Below are 20,179 nucleotides of genomic sequence, written 5' to 3'. Positions count from 1 at the left end.
ACATAAATTAAATATTATGGCAACATTTTAAATACAACTAAGCTCAAACTAGACATTGATCATTTTTAACATGTCTTCAGATACACTTCTAAATAATTAAGTACACCCTGTGTTGCAAAGTAAAGCTAACAAATAATAAATTAAGAGATGAGCAAGCATCTTTGATGCCCTAAAGTTTTTAAGAAGCATAAATAGTTGTCGAAACAATTACATCTAATTAAATAAAATTAAATAATTACATTAAAAAACTATCCATATGTTCTAATACACTGTTGTCATAAATAAATAAGTTCTGCAGTGTCATACAATTAAATCAAATAAGAAAAACCAACAATGTAAACCTCCGCAAACTGATCAGGACACAGGGTTTAAAATGGATTTTTGGCCACTTAAATTAGGTTCAATTAAAAAAATAAAATTACATAAATAAATTATATATTGCAACCTCTAATAAAGAGAAAATAATTGTACATATGCATGTTCTGAGTACTGGCAAGTACCGAGACAGGCAATGAAAACCTTTGATTTCATTTCACATCATTAGTTGGCAAATGTTCCTCGAGACCAGAGCTCATTGAGAAAGTTCACTCAAAGAGGGCTGAGGCCCTGTGTGAACTGGGCAGGCATGGTCAGCAGAGGATCTTTGGATCACAAGCTTCAAAGAGCGAAATCTATAGGATAAAGCTATTTGACCGATTTTCGAGCAGTTTCCTCCCAACAGATGAACTATTCATTTCGTTGTTTCTTTTTAGTATGTCATGTTATTTTTGGCTTTTTTTTGAGAGTTTAATAAACCGTAAGATGAGACAAAAGGCGACCCTGGCTCATTTCCAAACATGGTAAGAGGGATTCAGCACAAAAGTAAAATCTGGTAGCATGTGAACAGAGAAAACACGGTGCAGACAAAAGAGGCAAATTTTGAACCGCAGACCCAAAGTCATAAACTTCTGCTAATACTTAGAACAGTTGTGACAGAGGTAAATGCTACTGAAAATTAATGGAGGATTTGCAGACCTGTCTCATATGCTATGAAACACGATAGACAATTGTGTGATTATGCAACAGTTCAATCTTTGTTTTAATTTACAGCAGACATTTGTTTTTTAAACCAAATGAAGTGCATTTCTACTGTTTTGCTGCTCTCCTGTTCTTTGTATTTCTTAATTTGCACCTCTTATTTGGGATAATTTTCATTCTTAATAAATACAACAATATAAATTTAGTATTCATTTTGAGTGTGATGGGGATACACTGGCTTCTTGCGCTGTGGTTTCAGATCTTGGGTCCAAAACTCATTCTGTGTCCTAATCGCATGGGTATCCTCTCAAAGATCGGGGGGCTTGTTAGCTGTTAGTGTGTGAATGTAAAATCTACCCTTAGTCTGTGACTGTGTGAGATTGTCCTTCCTTATGCCCTGTGTTTCCTAAGTTTCATTGTACAATACTGAGATCTTGAACTGGATATACTGTTCCTGATATAGGGTGGATATTCATTTAATCATTTTCCCAGTTCCATCAAAGTGTGTTTTCATTAAAGCCGGTAACAGTTTTGAACTGAAACTAATTTTCAATACTGTATAATTTGTTCAGTTAAAACGTTCTAACTAAAAATTAAAAAGAGATTTGAAAAGACAGGGTTTCTTAGAGAATTGGACAATTATTCTCATCATGTACTACAAAGAAAATCTTTGTAATCTATTTTCATAATAAAGTGTACAGCAATAGTCAACAAATATAAAACTGGAAGTTTACAGGGGAAGCCATGCCTTAATTTACTGCGGTCATTATGGACTACTGAAAGACTTCCGTTTGTTATTTACGTTTCAGTAGAACTTTGAGAATGAACACATCTCTTATGCTGTGTTTCAAATGCGTGCTGAATCCCAGAATTACATGGTTGGAAAGAAGGTATCTTATGAAGAAATATTTTTAACTATATACTTCTGCGTATGTGTGTGTTGTTGTGAAGAGCCAGTTCAAATGAATTACCTGTAAAGAGGTCAAACAATGCACTGGGGAAAAAAAAAAACACAAAAAAGAGGAAAAAATTGCTGTAGGAATATCCAGGAATCTTTGGTTTTGTAGCTGATGAGGTTTTTGTTGTTCGTTTCCATTTTCTTGAAAAACTGCATAGGCACACGTTAAAGACAATCTTCAACTCTGAGAGACACGGAACTCTGGAGAAGCCGCTGGCGCTGCGACGCGGCCTCAACACGTTTCACCCTTTTGAGTCAATCTGCTTCCTCGAAAATATCTGACGCGTTCAGGCGGAACAAAGCCTTTCTCTTTCACCCTCTCCATCATCACAGTCATTGCTGTTAGAATTCTACTCTTCATCTTCTTCTTCCTAACAGTTTGTTGCAGAGCAGTTAGGTGCAGAAAAAACTTTCTTTGGTTTCGATTCATTAATAAATAGAAAAAGTCTTAAGAGTCCACAAAGCGACCTTCAAGCCTTTGGCTTCTACATCATGGATATCAGGGTTCCAGGGAGGAGCTGCTTACTGGCAAGAATCTAACCCTTGTTTGTTTGACTTGTTTATGGATTGTTGGTCTTTGCCATGATTTAATGCTACATAAAATCAGTCAGGTGGAGGATCTCGTGTACTGGCAAACATAACTATTTTACCTTCATAATTTAATACTCCCTCAGATCAAGTGTAATGGAAATAGTGAAGTGAAGATTTCCACCAAAGCGAGGGGACGGTCAGTGTTTTGGTTCAATGCAGCCAGTTCTTTCCATTTGCAAAGATGACATCTTCAGTGCAAAAATGCTGAACATCTTTCTTTTCCATTATTTGAGTAACCTTTAAAGATTAATATGGCCAAATTGCCGAGGAGATTGTCTTCATTTCTGCTAAAAAAGCCACACAAGGCTAAGCAAACTCATTTTAAAGGAGCTTAATTGTATAAGCTGTGGGTTTCAGCTACACTCATTGTTCATGGAATGGCTGCTCAGTTCTATAGGACTGTGAGTACAGCCAAGATTCATTTAAAAATGGATGAATTAATAGACAAATAAAGATGGATCTCTGAGTTTTTCTAATGGTTAAATGCAATACAGCAGTGTTTGCTCAGGAATGACTTGAATCTCAGTGATTGAGGTGGGTGTGGATTAAGCATCACATTTTCTGCTGTCTGTCCCGTGTGTGTGCGTGTATCTTTTGTGTACGAGGGAGGGGGATTTGTGGGTGTTCTTCAGTCGCTTCATAGAAATGGCATCCTGAGAATTCTAAAATATGAAGAACATTCTGCATCAAGCAGACCCATTTCTATTGCAAAGGAAATGTGCTTCAAGATTGTGCTCACATACTTTGCCAGCTCATAAAGGAGCACGTGATGCTGGCCGTATGCCTTACGACTCAGTGTACATGCACACGTGTTTTCCTGAATACAGGCAATATTTAAATCTGTGAGATTTGTGCTTGCATCCCTGCCAGTACCTGACACTGAAAATGTCTGTTTTTGGTGGTTTAACCCTGCTGGCTGCAGAGCTCCATGCTCCCTCCTTTGTTAAGAAAGTAGAACTGATGTTGCTATAATAATTCTATACTCTAATGTTCATGCTGGCTTCTAAAAAGTTGGTTTCAAAATATTATTAAAAGTATGCTTAGACATCAGGAGTTTCCTTGAAGCCTGCTTGCACATCTACTTAGAAAATGATAATTTTATATATATATAAAGGGAAAGAAATTACATTGATTTGTCAGTAAAATTAATGTTACCACATTTGGATTCAAATCAAAGCTCTTATGTTTTGGTAATAGCTTTCAAACAGAGTTATTAATTATTAATGCCGTCTTGGAAAAAAAACAATGAGATAACTTCACTGATGTTTCAATTGAATTGACAAATAAATGTGCACCGACAATGCATTACATTCTGTGGATGGAATAACAAAAAGGCCAGAATGCAATCAGAAAATCTGAGTAATAATTGAGAAGCAAAACAGGCAATATAGTAAGTGCTATGTTTTCTTGACTGAGTTTCAAATTAAATGGAACATAATATAAAAGTAATTTAACTAAAAACTTTTTGCATATAATCTACTTAATGAAACGCTTAATAGTGAATACTTGCATTTGTTGAGTTTTTCAGGCAGTGTGCAAGAGGCTTTTGCCCAGAGGTCAGTTAGGGCTTGGTCAACATGTGATGATGTAGGTGGTCAATGTTATCTTTCTTAATTTGCCAGTAAACAGCTCCCTTCCCTTTCCTCAACCTCAAAAGTGAAGTTTTAAAAAAGGTTGGTTTTCGAGTGGTACTTCCACCCATCCCGTGTAGAGCCCTGGAGAACTGACCGGACCCCACATCCAGCCCCTACCCACCCCCCCATCCCATAATCACGCTTTGGTACAAGTACTGGAAGCAGAGGATGCCGCCCCAGGACTCCCCTCATCCACCCATTTGTCCAAGCTCCGCCTCCTGGCATTCATGAAGAAGTTACTAACAGTGGTCAGTTCCAAGCCAAGCTGCTGAGAAATGGTCAGCTGCATTTCCTTGGAAGGGCGTTTGTTCTCCTTGAAGATGGCCAGAAGTGTACGCCGCTGGAGGTCAGTAAAAACCAGGCGAGATTTCTTTGGTGTATTGCTCCTTTCTTTGCTTGGGTCTTGCTCTTTTCTTTTGCATGCTTCGAGTAAAATCAAAATGATGAGAAGACAACACCAAAAAAAAGAAGAAGAGACCATGATCAGAACAATATTTTTGTTATCCATTCCAGAAATTAATCATAACACTTTTCTATACCCTTAGGCAAAAGCCAACATTTTTACTGTTTTTTTTGGTAAAATCATTAAGATGAATTACAGATTATATATTTTCTATTATAAATAACAGTTTGAATAAAATAAATCTTTGAAAGAGCCATGTTCATTATATCACTGTAATAACCTGAGGAATAATTACATTAGTTTTCTCTAAATGGTGTTCAGCAGCAAATCATGTCACTTTATATATTTTCAAAGCTGATGTGTGACAATGATGAATTATACCAAAATTAGCTAAATAACCAAATGTTACAATACAGACTTATACATTAAGTATTTAAGACTTGTTGGTAGGTTAGACAGAAAAATGTGAATACATATTGATAAAAGTAGGTATTGTGATGAAATAACATGAGCTCTTCTCCTGTGAAAATCATTTGTAATGTCAGTGAACAAGTGGAAGCTTTCATGTGGTACACCAAAACTAATTGAAACTGTTCTTCAGGTGAAATCATATGATCACCTCTGTTAAAGAACAGTATATAAACCTTAGAGTATGTTTATCTACAAATAAACCTCAGTAAATATTAGAACATATCAATTACCTTAGATTCTTACCAATTAGGTAAAGCATATAACGCAATATAAAATATGTAAAGATCATTTGTTTAGCAGATATGGAATTCTTCCCTAGTTTACAATATCATGTTTTACATTTTTACATTGCTCTTATGGACTAAAAAAGGTTTAAAAGGGTTTATACAAAAAAAGTTGAACAGCTGTGTGGGAAAACAAGAGAACACAAATCTGTACTTTCAATTCTTTAAATCTATTTTACTTCCCAAATTACTTAAAAAAAGTAAAATATTTTTACACTATGAAAAGTAATGTGTTGTAATATGCTTGCTTTGATAATGTATCATAATAATATTTCATATGGAGTAAATAAATGAAGGAATGAATAAACAATAATTTTACACATACCAATTCATTGAACTCTCATCTTACAAACACAGTTGGGACTGAAAGTCTGTTCATAACTCAATTAGTTCCTAACTGAAAAGTCTTTTTACCATGTTGCAGTCAACAAAATGTGAATAATACATTCATGAATGTATAAGTCTGCAATACACACACACACACACTGTCCGAACCGCTTGTCCCATACGGGGTCGCAGGGAACCGGAGCCTACCCGACAACACAGGGCGTAAGGCCGGAGGGGAAGGGGACACACCCAGGACGGGACGCCAGTCTGTCGCAAGGCACCCCAAGCGGGACTCGAACCCCAGACCCACCCGAGAGCAGGACCCGGTCCAACCCACTGCGCCACCGCGCCCCCCTTCTGCAATACATACGTCATTGTGAAAACATGTGGCAAAAAAATAAATAAAAAATACTCTAACACTTCCATCCACTATTATCAAAAATCACTTGTCCAATTCATTGTCACAGTGTCTGCAGCCTATCCTGGAATCAGGGTGGGAGACAGGATGTAATGCCACCACACTGTAGTGCAGTACTATTATTTGACTTCTTTTTAACTTCAAACCTAAATTAAAATTAAAATGACTTTAAATAAAAATGCTTAATATCCACAACCTCCCATTCAATGCAGGTGACATTACATAAAGAAGCCCGGTGATTGTTGGCTAGTTTCAGCTTTATCATCAACACAATCACACACACACACACACACACACACACACACATTTTCAGAACCGCTTGTCCCATACGGGGTCGCGGGGAACCGGAGCCAACCCGGTAACACAGGGCGTAAGGCCGGAGGGGGAGGGGACACACCCAGGACGGGACGCCAGTCCGACGCAAGGCACCCCAAGCGGGACTCGAAATGCTTAATAACAGATTTCCCTTCTAATCTTCCATAAATATCAAGAATATACAGTAGCTATAGAAAATAAAATACCTTGAAACAGGTTTTAATATTTTCATAAGCTACATCAAAATGAAACGTGATTTTAAAATCACTGAAAGTGAAAATACATTCTATCCAAAAACCACTATTCAATGAAAATTTACAAACAGATTCATCCCATGAACATGTGGCACCAATCACCTCTGGTGTGCTTCTAATCCTCAAGACTAAGTTTTGCTGCCAACTAAAGGTGGTACATGGAAGTGAAAGTTATTTTTTGCTCCGCAATAAACAGGAATTTTAGAAAACAGTGTGGTGAAGAACATACACTTAAACATAAAGTGTTTCAATAAGCAAGTATATTGGACTAGATTTATGCAGAAAGTCTTGCAAAATAATGCAATTCTTTATACATTTTAGAAAAGTAACTTTTTATATTCTTACTGTTTACTCTGTTTCCAAAGCACAAAACACAAAAAAAATGCTAGCCCCTGTTTTAATTGTTTTCTGTATACATCAGTTGACATAGGTCGCAGTTCACAGGGACATGCAAGAGGCAGTACCAAGTCAGGGTTTGTAAAATAAAATAAATACATGTGTAAACTAAAATTTGCCAGTCTATTCTAAGTATGATTCACTAAGTTGGATACTTCCCAGTTAATAGCTAATATTTACCTACAAAATTCAAAGGGATACTACATCCACCTTTCCTGAGGCTTTCCTAGACCATGTTCACCCATTCCCACACCAATGCGAAATGGATTTCCCCAAAACTAGAGTAGATTTCAGCCTTTGTACATACTGGTTGTATATACCAAGTGTCATACCATGGTATAATGATGAATAAAATAAATATGTAATTGTAAAAAATGAGTAACATGACAGACCATTAATACTAACCAGTACTAAATTCATCTGAAAACTGGTGGTGGTGTTCTACATTCCTGCATTCTATTTCCCTGAAATTACAAACATTCTCTATGACTTTTTCGTAGGAGCACAGAACATTTCCCTGAGTGCTAATAGTGATTTATACAATTTTGAAACACACAAATTTGTAATTCTCCATCATTTTTTCAATTATGTTTTACAAAGCTTACCTCAATGCAAAGCGACTTGCTACTGTTGATTCAAAGAATAATAACGCAAATTATTTTAAAAAATTATGAAAACACAAAAAGTTAAAGAACAATAAATCCAAACTTTACAATTAATTACCATGGCTTAACTACGTATTCTCTGAATTCAATGGGAATTACAGACTTGAATGTTTATGAAATTTGAGGGACCCATTATCCAACATGCATTCAGAGAATAACCAAACACTGAATAATATAAAACTGAAATAAGGCATGGATGCAACACAAAATGCCAATATATAGTCAGCGGGATCACAATGATTAGTATAGATCTGTAATACAGTATAATAATCCTAAACCTCTCACTGTATACATTATTTTATCATCTCTCACATGAAATGAACATTCCTCCCCCAGAGGGTGGCAGTATTCTCTGACTAATAAATACTATCAGATTTGGTTTCTCCTTTCAGCCAAAGACTCTGAAAACCGTACAGCACTGAGGGACACTGCTTGGGTACTATCTTCTGAAACTACATGTTATGAAATAACACGTGCACCTTCTGCACTTACTGAGTGTTGACCACATCCCAACACCTGTAGCCTAAATCATTCAGAAACGTGTGTGAAATATCTGCGGCATGCAAGGAACAGTATAAACAGAAGACGTAGCAGTTAGAACTGTTACCTTATAATCAGAAGGCTATTAGTTCAAGTTCCCACCTCTGCACTACTACCTTTGAGCAAGGCTCTTACTGTGAATTGATACAATAAAAATGCCCACCTGCATAAATGGGACCAAAATAAATAACTTGCAGTTAGTCCATCCATTTTCAACAGTCACTTGTCCGTGGCAGGGTCGCGGTGATCTGGAGCCTATCCCAGAATTATCTGGCACACAGCTGGGGAGGAGGGGGGTACACCCTGGACGGGACACCAGTCCATCACAGGGTAGCACCACACACACACTAAGGCAAGTTAGTGTCACTAGTCCACCGCACCCATCTTTGGACTGTGGGACTAAGCCCATGGAGACAAGGGGAGAAAATGTTAACTCTACACAGAGCGAGCATGGATCGAACCCAAGGTCAATGAGGTAGAAGCGCTACCTGCTGCATCACTGTGCCAATGTAGTGTGGGCAGTATGGTAGCGTATTATAGGCCTATAAACCTAACATTGTACGGCACCTTGGACAGAAGCAACAATAGCAACAGTGGGGTAGCTGCTAACATAGTGGTTGCTACTGCTTTTGGATCCAAAGGTCACGGGTTTGATCCCCACCTTTGCTTGTAGTACCCTTGAGTGAGGTACTTACCCTAAATTACTCCAGTAAAATTACCCAGCTTTGGTAGTTGTGACCTTAACACTGTAAGTAAGTTGCTTTGGAGAAAAGTGTCAGCTAAATTAATAAATGTAACACAACGAATGAATACTGCTATGCTGAACAGCTTTTCGCTTAGTGTGTTGGGAAACAATTTGAAATGGTGAACGGCGATGTTCCGTCAAAAAGGAACGAGTAGCTGTAAAGTGTAAAAATCGCCTCAGCGTCACAGTTGAGGCGCCGTCCCGCCGGAAGCAGGAAGTGAGTGAAACACAAACGCGCGTCACCATCGCGTTAACCAGGGTTCGAACTGTGGCTGATAAATCCATGATCAGAGCTGTCAGGATAACCAGCTCTTACAGCCGGGAGCTTCCGCGTTATTTTTTCTCACCGCTCACAGCAGCTGCTACGTCTCAGGTGAAATGTGCTTAAAGGTCACGCAAGTTCAGCTAATTTAATGCAAATTTATGTGGAACTGAATAAGTGGCCAGCAACAATTCCAATTATGTAATGTTACGCCGCTGTTAATTTGCCGCAGATCTCGTTTTATGAATTGTTCTAAGGTGATATGCTTTTTAATTAAACAATCACTGAAACTTATGGAGGGGGCGTGGTGACGTGACGTGACGTGGCGGGCTTGGCCGGAATCCGCTTTGTGTGGCGGGTCTGGGCTGGGGTTCGAATCTCCTTGAGGTGCCCTGCTGCTGTGTCGCTCTGAGTCTGTGTTGCAGGGCTAGGCTCCGGTTCCCCGCAATCCGAATCCCGCTTGAAATAAGTGGTTTCAGACTGTGTGTGTGAAACCAGTCGTGTGGTATTGCTCATGCACCGTTTCTTTAAAGTCTGTTCATGTGATAAGCTATATTTTAAGCTATGTAACCGTACTGTACGTGGTGTCAGCGGTTTTGTTTTTCCCATACAGCTAATTTCCACACATGAGGTTCGCAAATGTCCGTTTCACGGAGCTACCGCCCGTCTTCCCTCCTGAACGAGGTGCTGCGCGCGCGTTCTAATAAGTGGAACTCTTTCACTGGCACTGACTATACTGTATACTGTATGTGCTCGGCTTTCATAACCCAAAACGTATATAATGACATGCCATGCATTATTATACCCAAAGAACCCCGCTGTCAGACTAAGAAGGGCGAATGAACAGCAAATTAAGCCAACATAACGTATCACATCTTTCGCCTGCCGCGCGTTATAGCTCTTTTTTGGCGGCGGGTTTCTGCTTTAACAAAATGCGTATTAGTTTGTTTTAAAAACTTTTTTAAAAAAGGAAAAAAAAAAACAACAAAACCCACTGTGAAATGTGATGTACTCTGCCGCATAGTGTTTCACAAAACTGCCTGGTATTTTTTTGGCGCGAAAACATGAATGAACTCCTCCACTTATGGTCGCGCGACTTGGTAAAAACTACACTGTTCAATACACTTATAGGCCATAAAAAAATTAGTTCATAATAACGCTTGGTCGAGGACACAAAGCTGATACTGTTTCGGTGATTGAGCTGACATACTAACGGCCTGACAATAAAACATGTCTGTGATATATGAGAGGCGACATGTTAGGCCTCAGGTTAAACATGAAGAACTGGTACTGATGCTAATACTATCAAATTTAGTTCCTAAAACTGAAACATTCACACATCCGGGTGCTGAAAAGTAACCTTTAAGGTCTAGTGTAAATACGAGACAGAATGCTGTTCCTTACTGAACAGCACAGGTGCCACTGGAGTCTCAATGCATCTGCATTTACATTTATTCATTTAACAGACACTTTTCTCCAAAGCAATGTACACACACACTTTCTGAACAGCTCGTACCATACGGGGTCGCGGGGAACAAGAGCCTACCGGGCAACACAGGGTGTAAGGCCGGAGGGGGAGGGGACGCACCCAGGACGGGACGCCAGTCCACCGCAAGGCACCCCAAGCGGGACTCGAACCCCAGACCCACCAGAGAGCAGGACCCAGTCAAACCCACTGCGCTACCACACCCCCAAGCAATGTACATCTCATAGAAAATACAATGTGTGCATTACATTAAAAGAAAGAGACATAGTTGCAGATGTGTGATTCTTAAGTACAGTTAGTTCCCTTCACCATATGTGCCGATGTAGCTGAAATTAAAGTACTGTTCACTACAAGTACATTTGTGCGAATATGTATCTAAGCAACGGGGGTGCGGTGGCGCAGCGGGTTGGGCCACAGTCCTGCTCTCCGGTGGGTCTTGGGTTCCAGTCCCGCTTGGGCTGCCTTGTGACGGACTGGCATCCCGTCCTGGGCGTGTCCCCTCCCCCTCCGGCCTTACGCCCTGTGTTGCCGGGTAGGCTCCGGTTCCCCGTGACCCTGTATGGGACAAGCGGTTCTGAAATGAAATGTGTGTATCTAAGCATTGTGTAATTACAGAAATTGCAGTGTGAACCTTAGACGGCTCCTTCTGCTGCAGTAAATGTTATTTACTGAGTTTGTCCGCCATTACTTTTTCTGGATTTGCATCTCACATAAAATAGAAATTTTATTCAGCATATTTAAAAATTTATGTTAGGTAACGATACACCAAGACAGAGTTATACCAAGTAATTTCTGTATCAATTAACCCAGAAATAATCCTAACAAATGCATCTGAAACTTAATAATGATCAAATGAATGCGATATCAACACATATCCAAGACAGCACTTTAAACAATTGTGTTGTAGCACAAGGATCTGTACTTAAAATCCTACATCAGATAAAACCTAATGCCTCTTTGTCGACACTCCAGTAATCAAAACAGTGACTTCACACATCAAACAGTGTGTTTCTGAGCGACAGCCGGGTTCAGAGAAACACCTTAAAGGCCTTTAAGGGGGAGCCTCAGAGTGACAGCCACATGGCACAGTCAGTGACCTGTCAGCCAGGCCACAGGGGACATCCTGCGCGCTACCGGGCATCCGGCGCAAGTACTCTTATCTGCAGCACACCTTTCTGGAGCTCCCGATTCTGTAGTACAAACACTGATGAAGGATCTGGGTCCCACCGGGTGGATGGCGGCTGAAATAAAAGGTGGACTCGATAACAAGAGCCGGCTCACTTTCACCCAGGGGCATATCATTATAGGTTTGGGCAAGAAAGCAAGCTAATGAAAAACTTCTTGGCCTTCTCTGGAGGTTTGACTCAAATATACATATTAAAGATTTACAGCTCAGCAGAAAATTGTATTATGCCCTTCAGTTGGTTTCATATGGTTTAAAGGCATTTTGGTACGTGTGGCTTCTAAAATGAGTCTGGTTTTAGACTTTAGCTTTGCGGAAAACTACTGACAAGGATACCAATAAAGACACATTATGAACTAGCTATATTCCGTTTTTCTCTGTTACTCCCGTGCATCATTTAATAATGAAATAGAGGTTCAATAACCCATGGTTTTAAAGGCACTTCATACTTCAGGTTTAACTTTTCACTTGATAGAATAATATGGCGGAAAACTTTAAAACTTTTACTAAACTATATATTGGCAGATCAGTGAAAAATATTCCATTACAGATCTTAAATTAAAACTCTGGACAGATAAAACAATGACAACAGTAGTGGAGAAAGCACTTATTCAAGCATTCATTACTGCAATATTTTGCTGCTGTTTACTCAAAAATCTTTCTAGAAAGTACTTTGGCTGAACATAACATTCAAAGTGTGTCATAGCATTAAGTATCTCATTTCAGAATCAAGCTGAGAAATTAACTAAAAAAAACATTAGCGAAATTCAAACTTTGTTTGGTAACTTGTATAATTGTACTCTGATATTCCTGTGAAAAAGTATCTTCAAAAGTTGTTTATAGTAACATTTTTAATACAGGACCAAAAAAACAGCTGTTTTCATATATACAAAGTTTTTTTCAATGTCGTGTTAAATCAGAGGTAGTTTTTCTATAATATAAAATGTGGTATTTCTCAAAAGCACACACACATATGTTTTTGTATTGTAAGCTTGCACAGAACTGCTAGTGTCACATTTTATCTAGTAAAATGCAGAGTGGTGAGCATATTTGTTTAGCACACATTCCAAGCAGTGCTTGTAATCAAAGGGATAAAAACAATCATGAGTTTCCACATCTGACCAAGCAGTGATGACATTAGCAGTCCAAAGGTTTCTTGCCTGATTTATTTATCTTTAGTATGAAGAGGACAGTCAGTGTTCAGTTACTCTATGATGTCATTTTGGTGATTAGGATATAGCCTGTACAGCAAACTGTTTTTAAAATGAAATCAACTTAAAATTACTCTTTTAAAACATTATTAGCAAAGAAAAATTTAATTATTTACTAAGTCTGGAAAAGGCAATGTTTAAAAAGTATCACAGAAGTGACCGTGGGAGTCGGCTAATGAAATACTACTATTACTACAACTCTTACTAATACTACTATAACTAAACTACTTTTCCAGTGTTTTAAACATGTCTTCTCTGGACATTCTGACAAACTCTGGACCCTTAGATTCAGTAACTTAATTACCATAGGTAAATATTGTTTTTAAACTAAGATACATATTTTTATTAACAAAAAAAATGCAAATAAAGTTTATGATTAAGTTTTACTATTAGATGTTTTACAAAGATATTTTCCAGAATGATGCAACATAGCATGCTGTTTTTTACTGGCACTGAGAAAAGACTAATATTTTTTTCTGAAGCTATACTCAGTTATAGGCAACCAGTGAATATATGTAAGTATGAAAAACCTGCCTGTAATCAATAAAAAGTACATGATGGTTTGGATATATTATACTCTCATAGGAACAGTATTCTGTGATATAGAAAACAGTGTTGCAGTGTAACTGCATAATACTGGTTCTAGTCATAAAGGCGCTGTTTGTTGCATTTAATTATAAATGTTGAAATGCTCATTTTACAATTCATCTTGAGTTTAAATTTATTTGAGAAATAGCACAAACCTGTTTTAAAAAACTTTAAACATATGAGTAGTAACTTGATTTTGTAATGTATCTTACTATAGCCAAGTATCAAAGATGGGGGGATCGTTCATTCAAATGAGCATGGTGTTCCACAAAAGCAAACTTTACCCTTTATTCAGCTTCTGCTGACAGTCATTCAAATTCCAAGACATGGCAAATCTGACTGTGTTTGACCAAACCTCTTAGACAAATACATTTTCTTTTCTTCTAAGATAAAAATAAATGTGAAGAATGTAAATTGCGTAAGATAAACTGCTATCCCAACATTAGATGTTTTCGCTACACAAAAATTAATGTTTCCATATTCTCACAATCACAATAAATATAATACATTCCAGACTGTCCTACTATCAGAAAACATTTCAATTATTTAATCCACTCTGCATAAATTTATATATTTAGTGATTTATTACTTTAAAATTGGAAACCTGCAAAAACATAGGTATTTCCAGAAATCCTATATTAGTCATTTTGTTTGTCAAAATAATTAAAATCCTTTTAAACTATCATATCAAATTGTAGTAATTCTTTTGATGCTATCTGTACTATAAATAGACAAAAAAAAAAAAAAATTTTCTACTGATTTGAAAAAATAAAAAATGCACTGAAAATCCACACAGTGCAAACATTAAAATAAACTGTGTAAAGTGTCAGAGAATCCTTTGCTCTTCTTTCGAGATTCTCTAAAAATGTCATTAACTGCACTAAGTGAAACTAAAAGAAGAGAAAGCCAAAAGAAATGCCACATACTTCACAAAATATCCCTGCAATATTAATTTGGAAACAAAAAAAACGGTATGTAATTTATTCGCTTTTTAAGCGCTTGTTTGTTTTCTGAAGCATGTGAAGCGTTTCAGTGACACTCAGCCAGAGCCCCAGTAAGAAGGGCCCCGGAAGGCACCGGAGGGGAGGTCGACACAAAATGGTTGGCGGAGTCCGGTGCTCGGAAGGTACTTCCATCATCAGCTTTACTGGCAGAAGCTGGAATCAGGTTCCAAATCAATGCCAACTGGGTCCACACGTTTATGTTACTGTCGCCAGTATTAATGCCCTTTTAATCTTCCAGAGCTTATCCGCATCGATCCACATCCATACAGCTACACATATTTGTTTTATAAAGTGACATAACCACAGGGCTGAGAGAAGGGAATAAAAATAAACTAGTGAGCTGTACCCTTTTTCCCATATCTTGTTCCATTGCTTTCGTAAACTAACTTTTCTCCCGGATGTCCAATAGAATCCTTCATTATTTGGTTTGCGTAACACAGGCCTATTAGGAATTGTATGGCAAGCACAAGTCCGTTTTCTTCTTAACGTCAGTGATATTGTACAATTAATTTAAATGCAAATGAGAAAACAGAGACAGAGTGAAGATACTGTCAAGATCTCTCCATACTTAGCCAGAATCAACATTCCCAAGTGCATGAATATGAGCAATCAACATGGAAAATCATACAATTCCAGAAATAATAAAAAATAGGAAAATCCACAGGTCTAAAATGCAAATTCAGCATTGTTATTGTATGCAAATATTGTATGATAAATCACTTCATACATATTTGCAATGACATGCCCTCAAACAGTTTAGATGGTGCTCTTTATAACCATTACACTGCACCCTGCTGCAACAAAAGTGAATTTCCCTCTGGGATTAATAAAGGTTTTAATCAACTTTTCATTCATTCATTCATTCATTCATTCATATGGACCGGGAGATATTTCTTTATCAAACTGTATGTTGTAATATCACAAGACTAATGACTTTCCAGATTCAGTTAGAGCACTAAGCAATTAAATTTGTAACTGCAAATTTAAAAGTATTCTCTGTTCCTTGTACATGATGCGATGTAAAACAAGGTTTTAATCCGACAATTTAAGTGAAGTGATACTGATGACAACGTGTAGGTCAATTATATATTTTATTATATATTAGGTTTTTTGCAAACTGTGATCTCCAGTCAGCTGAGATCATTGCAATCCAGTTATACGAGTAAAATGAGCAAAACCCACCTCCACTGCTGACTCAGTTGTGCATGTTTTTGTGTTACCAACAGCCGGGTCAGTCTGATTTATTCTCATTAATACCATCCTCGGTCTGGGGGCTACTTTTCTAAATAGAATCAGTATCTATGCAGTTTTGCAGCCATAATTGACCCGGCTAATGCTGCAGGTGTTATTAAAGAAATCACACAGATGTTTGGACGATTCGCAAATAGTTCACAATAATGTGTTTTCGCTTGCATCATACCGCGCCGATTTTTTAATGTGCATGTGAAAGTATAAATGATTCATGGTGTCGGTACAAAGAGCGCCCATTCTGCCTGGTTAACCCAACACAAGGTGACGGTGCTGCGCTCCCTTTGCAGCGGCTCCTGCACAGATTCGCCATCAATAATTCATCGAGACGCTGCCGCTTCTGTTCTTCTTTTCAATTCCCCAGCCTCTGCGATCACATAATACCCCATAACCCCCGGTAACCCCCTCCAAAAAAAAAAAAAAAAAAATCTGTCCGAGCACACGGTATGCCACCATTTCAAGAAGAACATCCCAGTCGACAACACAGAATCGCCTACGACACGACTTCAAATAAAACTGTAATGCCTAACTTTCTGTCGATATTTAATTTTAAAAACAAATGCACACCGAACAAAATCAAATGGAAATGCTCATTATAAGCGAAATCAGATCGTAATTTAATTCCGCCCTTATACATAGATCTGATCGATTTTTAATTATTTTAACTGTTTCTTCCGAAGGCTGCCTCGCACTAAACTGCACACCATATTTAAACTGTTCATTTGAATACGCCTCCTACAAAACACGCACAATTACATTATACACTGTCTGACCATTTTCCCGCATCTACTGAGAACCCCACGCACTTGACTTCGCCACCAAACGCAACACAAACAACACGCGCGTCCGAACCGGTACTTTTCACGCAGTCCGCACAAGGACACACCTCAGCCTGTGATTCTGCCCCGACAAATCCTAACAAAATGCAGAAGACGCGGCGGTGTGTTAAAAACGCAGCAGCTGCGCTGCGCTGCGCTTCTCGAAGCTGCTGCCGCTGCCGCCGCCGCCGCCGCACTAAACGGTCGCGGCGATAGACGCAGCGCAGAAAGAGCGGGACGAGATGCCAATCAATATGAAAAAGAGTTCAGATTAACTTGATCTCTTTGGCAGAACAAAAGAGAGCCGTTTTCTCGGCTCGGAGGGGCACCTCAGTGTGTTTCGTCGCTAGAGGGGGCAGTAAGATTGCGGCACGTTGCGCAAGTGGCCGGACGCGTCTCTCTGCCCGGCAGCCTATTGCTCACATGGAGCTTGTTTGGACAGCGCTCTCCAGCCACTGAACCTGTCTGCCCTCCACCCGGCCGTCCCTTCGACACACACACACACACACACACACAGAAGAAACTGCTGGAATCTTCAGTCTAACCCAAGCAACATATTTCTGGCACAAAAAAACGTTTCAGCCAAAAAAGGGATCAAATGTAATTGAGACAGAACTGAACTGGAAATAGAAGAGCGCGTTGTAACGCGAGACAAATATGGAAATGAAATATGTATGCATTCTGCACAGCTGCTTATAATTATAGGGGTATCGACTTTAGTTCACGGTGTAATTGTCAAAACAAAAATCATGTCATGTGCAGAGAGAACGGCACGAACATGCGAACCCCGCACTGAATTAAGCTGCAGACAAAGGAATGTGGCGGAGAACTGCGTTTCACAATTTTGCTCGAGAGGGTTATGTTATTTTAAACAATAAGAACAGAAAAACTTGCCAAAGCCGTGGTGCTGTTTCTTCCGTGGTTCTGTGACAGAGTCCGAGGCTCAGAGTAAGAGCGAAGGCGGCAGAACCCGAACAGCAACGTTCTCCCAAAAAAAAATCATGTAAACGACACATCTAAGCGGGGTAAAAATGGCCTTATTTATTATGACCACTGTTATCGATCGCCTCATTGATCGTGATCTCACCCCGAATGAATGCGCGCGCGCGCGCGCGCACGCACGGTCCGAAAAATGCAGGACGATGAAGCACTTGGTTTGACCGCCGGGACTCGAAGCCGCCGCGATCCGGGGAAGCGAGGAAACTCGACGCAGCGCCGAGCGCCTCCTTCGCCCCCAGCTGTGCCCCCGCCGTCTTACCTGCAAGCCGGAGGGCCGACATCCTCTGGAACTCGGGCTCCTGCAGCCACTTCCACATCCTTCTGAAAGTCTCCCTCCCCGATTTAAGTTTACTCCACGGCTTGGGGTTCCTCAGCAGGTCGGACAGGGTGCCCTGCGAGCGGCACAGCACGCGCTGCGCGAAGATGGCCTGCGGGATGCTGTAGCGCTTCAGCTCCGCCGTGATCCTCTGCGCCACCTCCTTGGTGTTGATCTCTTCGAGCTGCCCCGCGCTGCCACCCTGCGTTCCAGAGGAGGAGGGCGGTCTGTCCCGGCTGGAGGCCAACACGGGCCCGTGGGATTGAGGGTGGCCCGGATGCCCGGAGTGGTGCATCCCGTTCAGATGTGGCATCATACCTGGCGTGGGAGCGCCGAGGCCTCTCGAGAGGTGCTGGTCCCCCCTGGCCAGCATGGCGGTGTGCGCCTCGAAGTTGGAGCCCAGCATCTTGTCGTGGCCGTGCGTGCCGTAGTTGTGGAGGCTCTGCTGCGTGCTGTGGATGGAGCCCAAGCCGTTGCCCAGGGGACTGCTGGCCAAGGGGGATAAACTCTGACCCATACCCGGCATGTCCTTATGGTAGGGGCTGTAGAGGTTGTTCATTGCTGGTAGACCCCGCTCGTCCCGCATCAGCGTGAAGCTCCCGCTCACGTTGCCCGAGATCCGCTGGTGGTGGTGGTGGTGGTGGTGGTGCGCATGGTGGAATTTGTCCGAAACCGTGGAAATGGGCGGCAGCGGCTGGAGTGGCGTCAGCGTGGTGTAGGTGCCGCTCATGCCCATCCCGGGCGGGGACGAGTCGCACGGCATGCTCATGGCGTGGTGCAGCGGCAGCGACAGCTCCGGACGGTACTCTCCAGCCCCGTCCAGGATGGTAGCCATGCTGGACACCATGGCCGAGCGCGAGGATGCCGCTGCCAGGTCCTGGTGTATCCGCAAGGAAGCCCCCGTGTTGCGATTGTGGTGAGGACTGTGGCTGCTCATGAGATCCTGGTCATGGCTTACTCCACCATGCAGATTGCCAATGCTGTCCATTGTCATATCTGGGTTCATGGCGTAAGCATCCAAATCCTTGGCCAGGCATCGATAGGCGTTGTATGCGGTCTTCATTCAGGACATTGATCTTTTTAAAATGTTCTGTGCCAGGGATGAGTTTGCGGGTTTTGTCGCTTGCTTGTTGTTCTAAGGCCTCTCGGGTTTTTTCAATACAAAAAAAAATAACTAGCGATCTCTACCAGACGGGCCAGCGCGGAATCTCCCCATGTCCGAGCCCTCTCCTCCTCCTACGTATTCTGCTTAGACAGCTGGAGCTGTCCAAGATGGGTTTGCTTCGCGCTCATCCTACCATGATAGAGTGGGAGGGGACTTCCCCTTGGTTGACGCAAATCTCGACCAGTCAACTTCCATCCTTTCCTCGGTGGCTCGCGTCCCAGAGGCTGTGTATCCAATCAGAAGCTTAGTGGCTATGACGCCGAGAGCAGTGAGGTAGGTTGAGATTTGCTTGCAGCCGTGCATCTGGATTGAACAGCCACAAGTCTGTGTGTCTTTTCGAGTGGAACGTCGCCCGTTCCTTCGGTTTATCCCTCATCAAATTAATCCAGTTCATGGGCCGTTAAAGCGATCGAGTTCCTGTCGTTTTTAGAGAAGGAGTGAGCACCCCGTTTTTTTTAGCTCTCGACTTTTTTGAATAGGTTGCGAGACTTCGGGCAAGTTTTCGTCAATTATGAATTAAGAAATCTTAAATGTCTCGTAAAGTATGCGTTATTATTATATCATGACTGTGCACACACGACACGGCAAATGCATCGACCCTAGATGCAGCATATATTATCACAACCACATTGAATAGCTTTTTCTTCATTTAAAATGTCTTGTTAATGTTCACCCATAAATTCATAATAATGCAATAATGAATTCTCACAAGAACGTTCCATACGAGATATGAAAATCTTAAGGGAAGACGCGTCGATTCTTGAGTATCTCTCTGGCATGTAAATCAGAGCAGAAGTCTCAAGTTTTACCAAAAAATATCGGCTCATGATTGTTCACAGCTTGTATTTCTACATTTTACATTGTTAAACACAAAGAAGTGC

General features: G+C 40.6%; 1 protein-coding gene across 1 annotated transcript; it reads right to left on the bottom strand.

Annotated features, from left to right (window-relative positions):
• Positions 1 to 416: 416 nt before the first annotated feature.
• Positions 417 to 19,415, bottom strand: onecut2 (one cut homeobox 2). The gene is made up of 2 exons (XM_018755776.1): positions 18,077 to 19,415; positions 417 to 4,623 (listed from the first exon to the last, which is right to left on the bottom strand). The coding sequence occupies exons 1-2, from the start codon at positions 19,194 to 19,196 to the stop codon at positions 4,337 to 4,339; spliced, it is 1,407 nt and encodes a 468-aa protein (XP_018611292.1). The 5' UTR covers positions 19,197 to 19,415; the 3' UTR covers positions 417 to 4,336.
• Between the last annotated feature and the right edge of the window lie 764 nt (positions 19,416 to 20,179).

This window comes from Scleropages formosus, chromosome 6, assembly GCF_900964775.1.
Source record: "Scleropages formosus chromosome 6, fSclFor1.1, whole genome shotgun sequence".
Lineage (NCBI taxonomy): Eukaryota > Metazoa > Chordata > Actinopteri > Osteoglossiformes > Osteoglossidae > Scleropages > Scleropages formosus.
The sequence above is the reverse complement of the archived record's forward strand: the minus strand, read 5'-3'. Positions and strand labels throughout refer to the sequence as shown.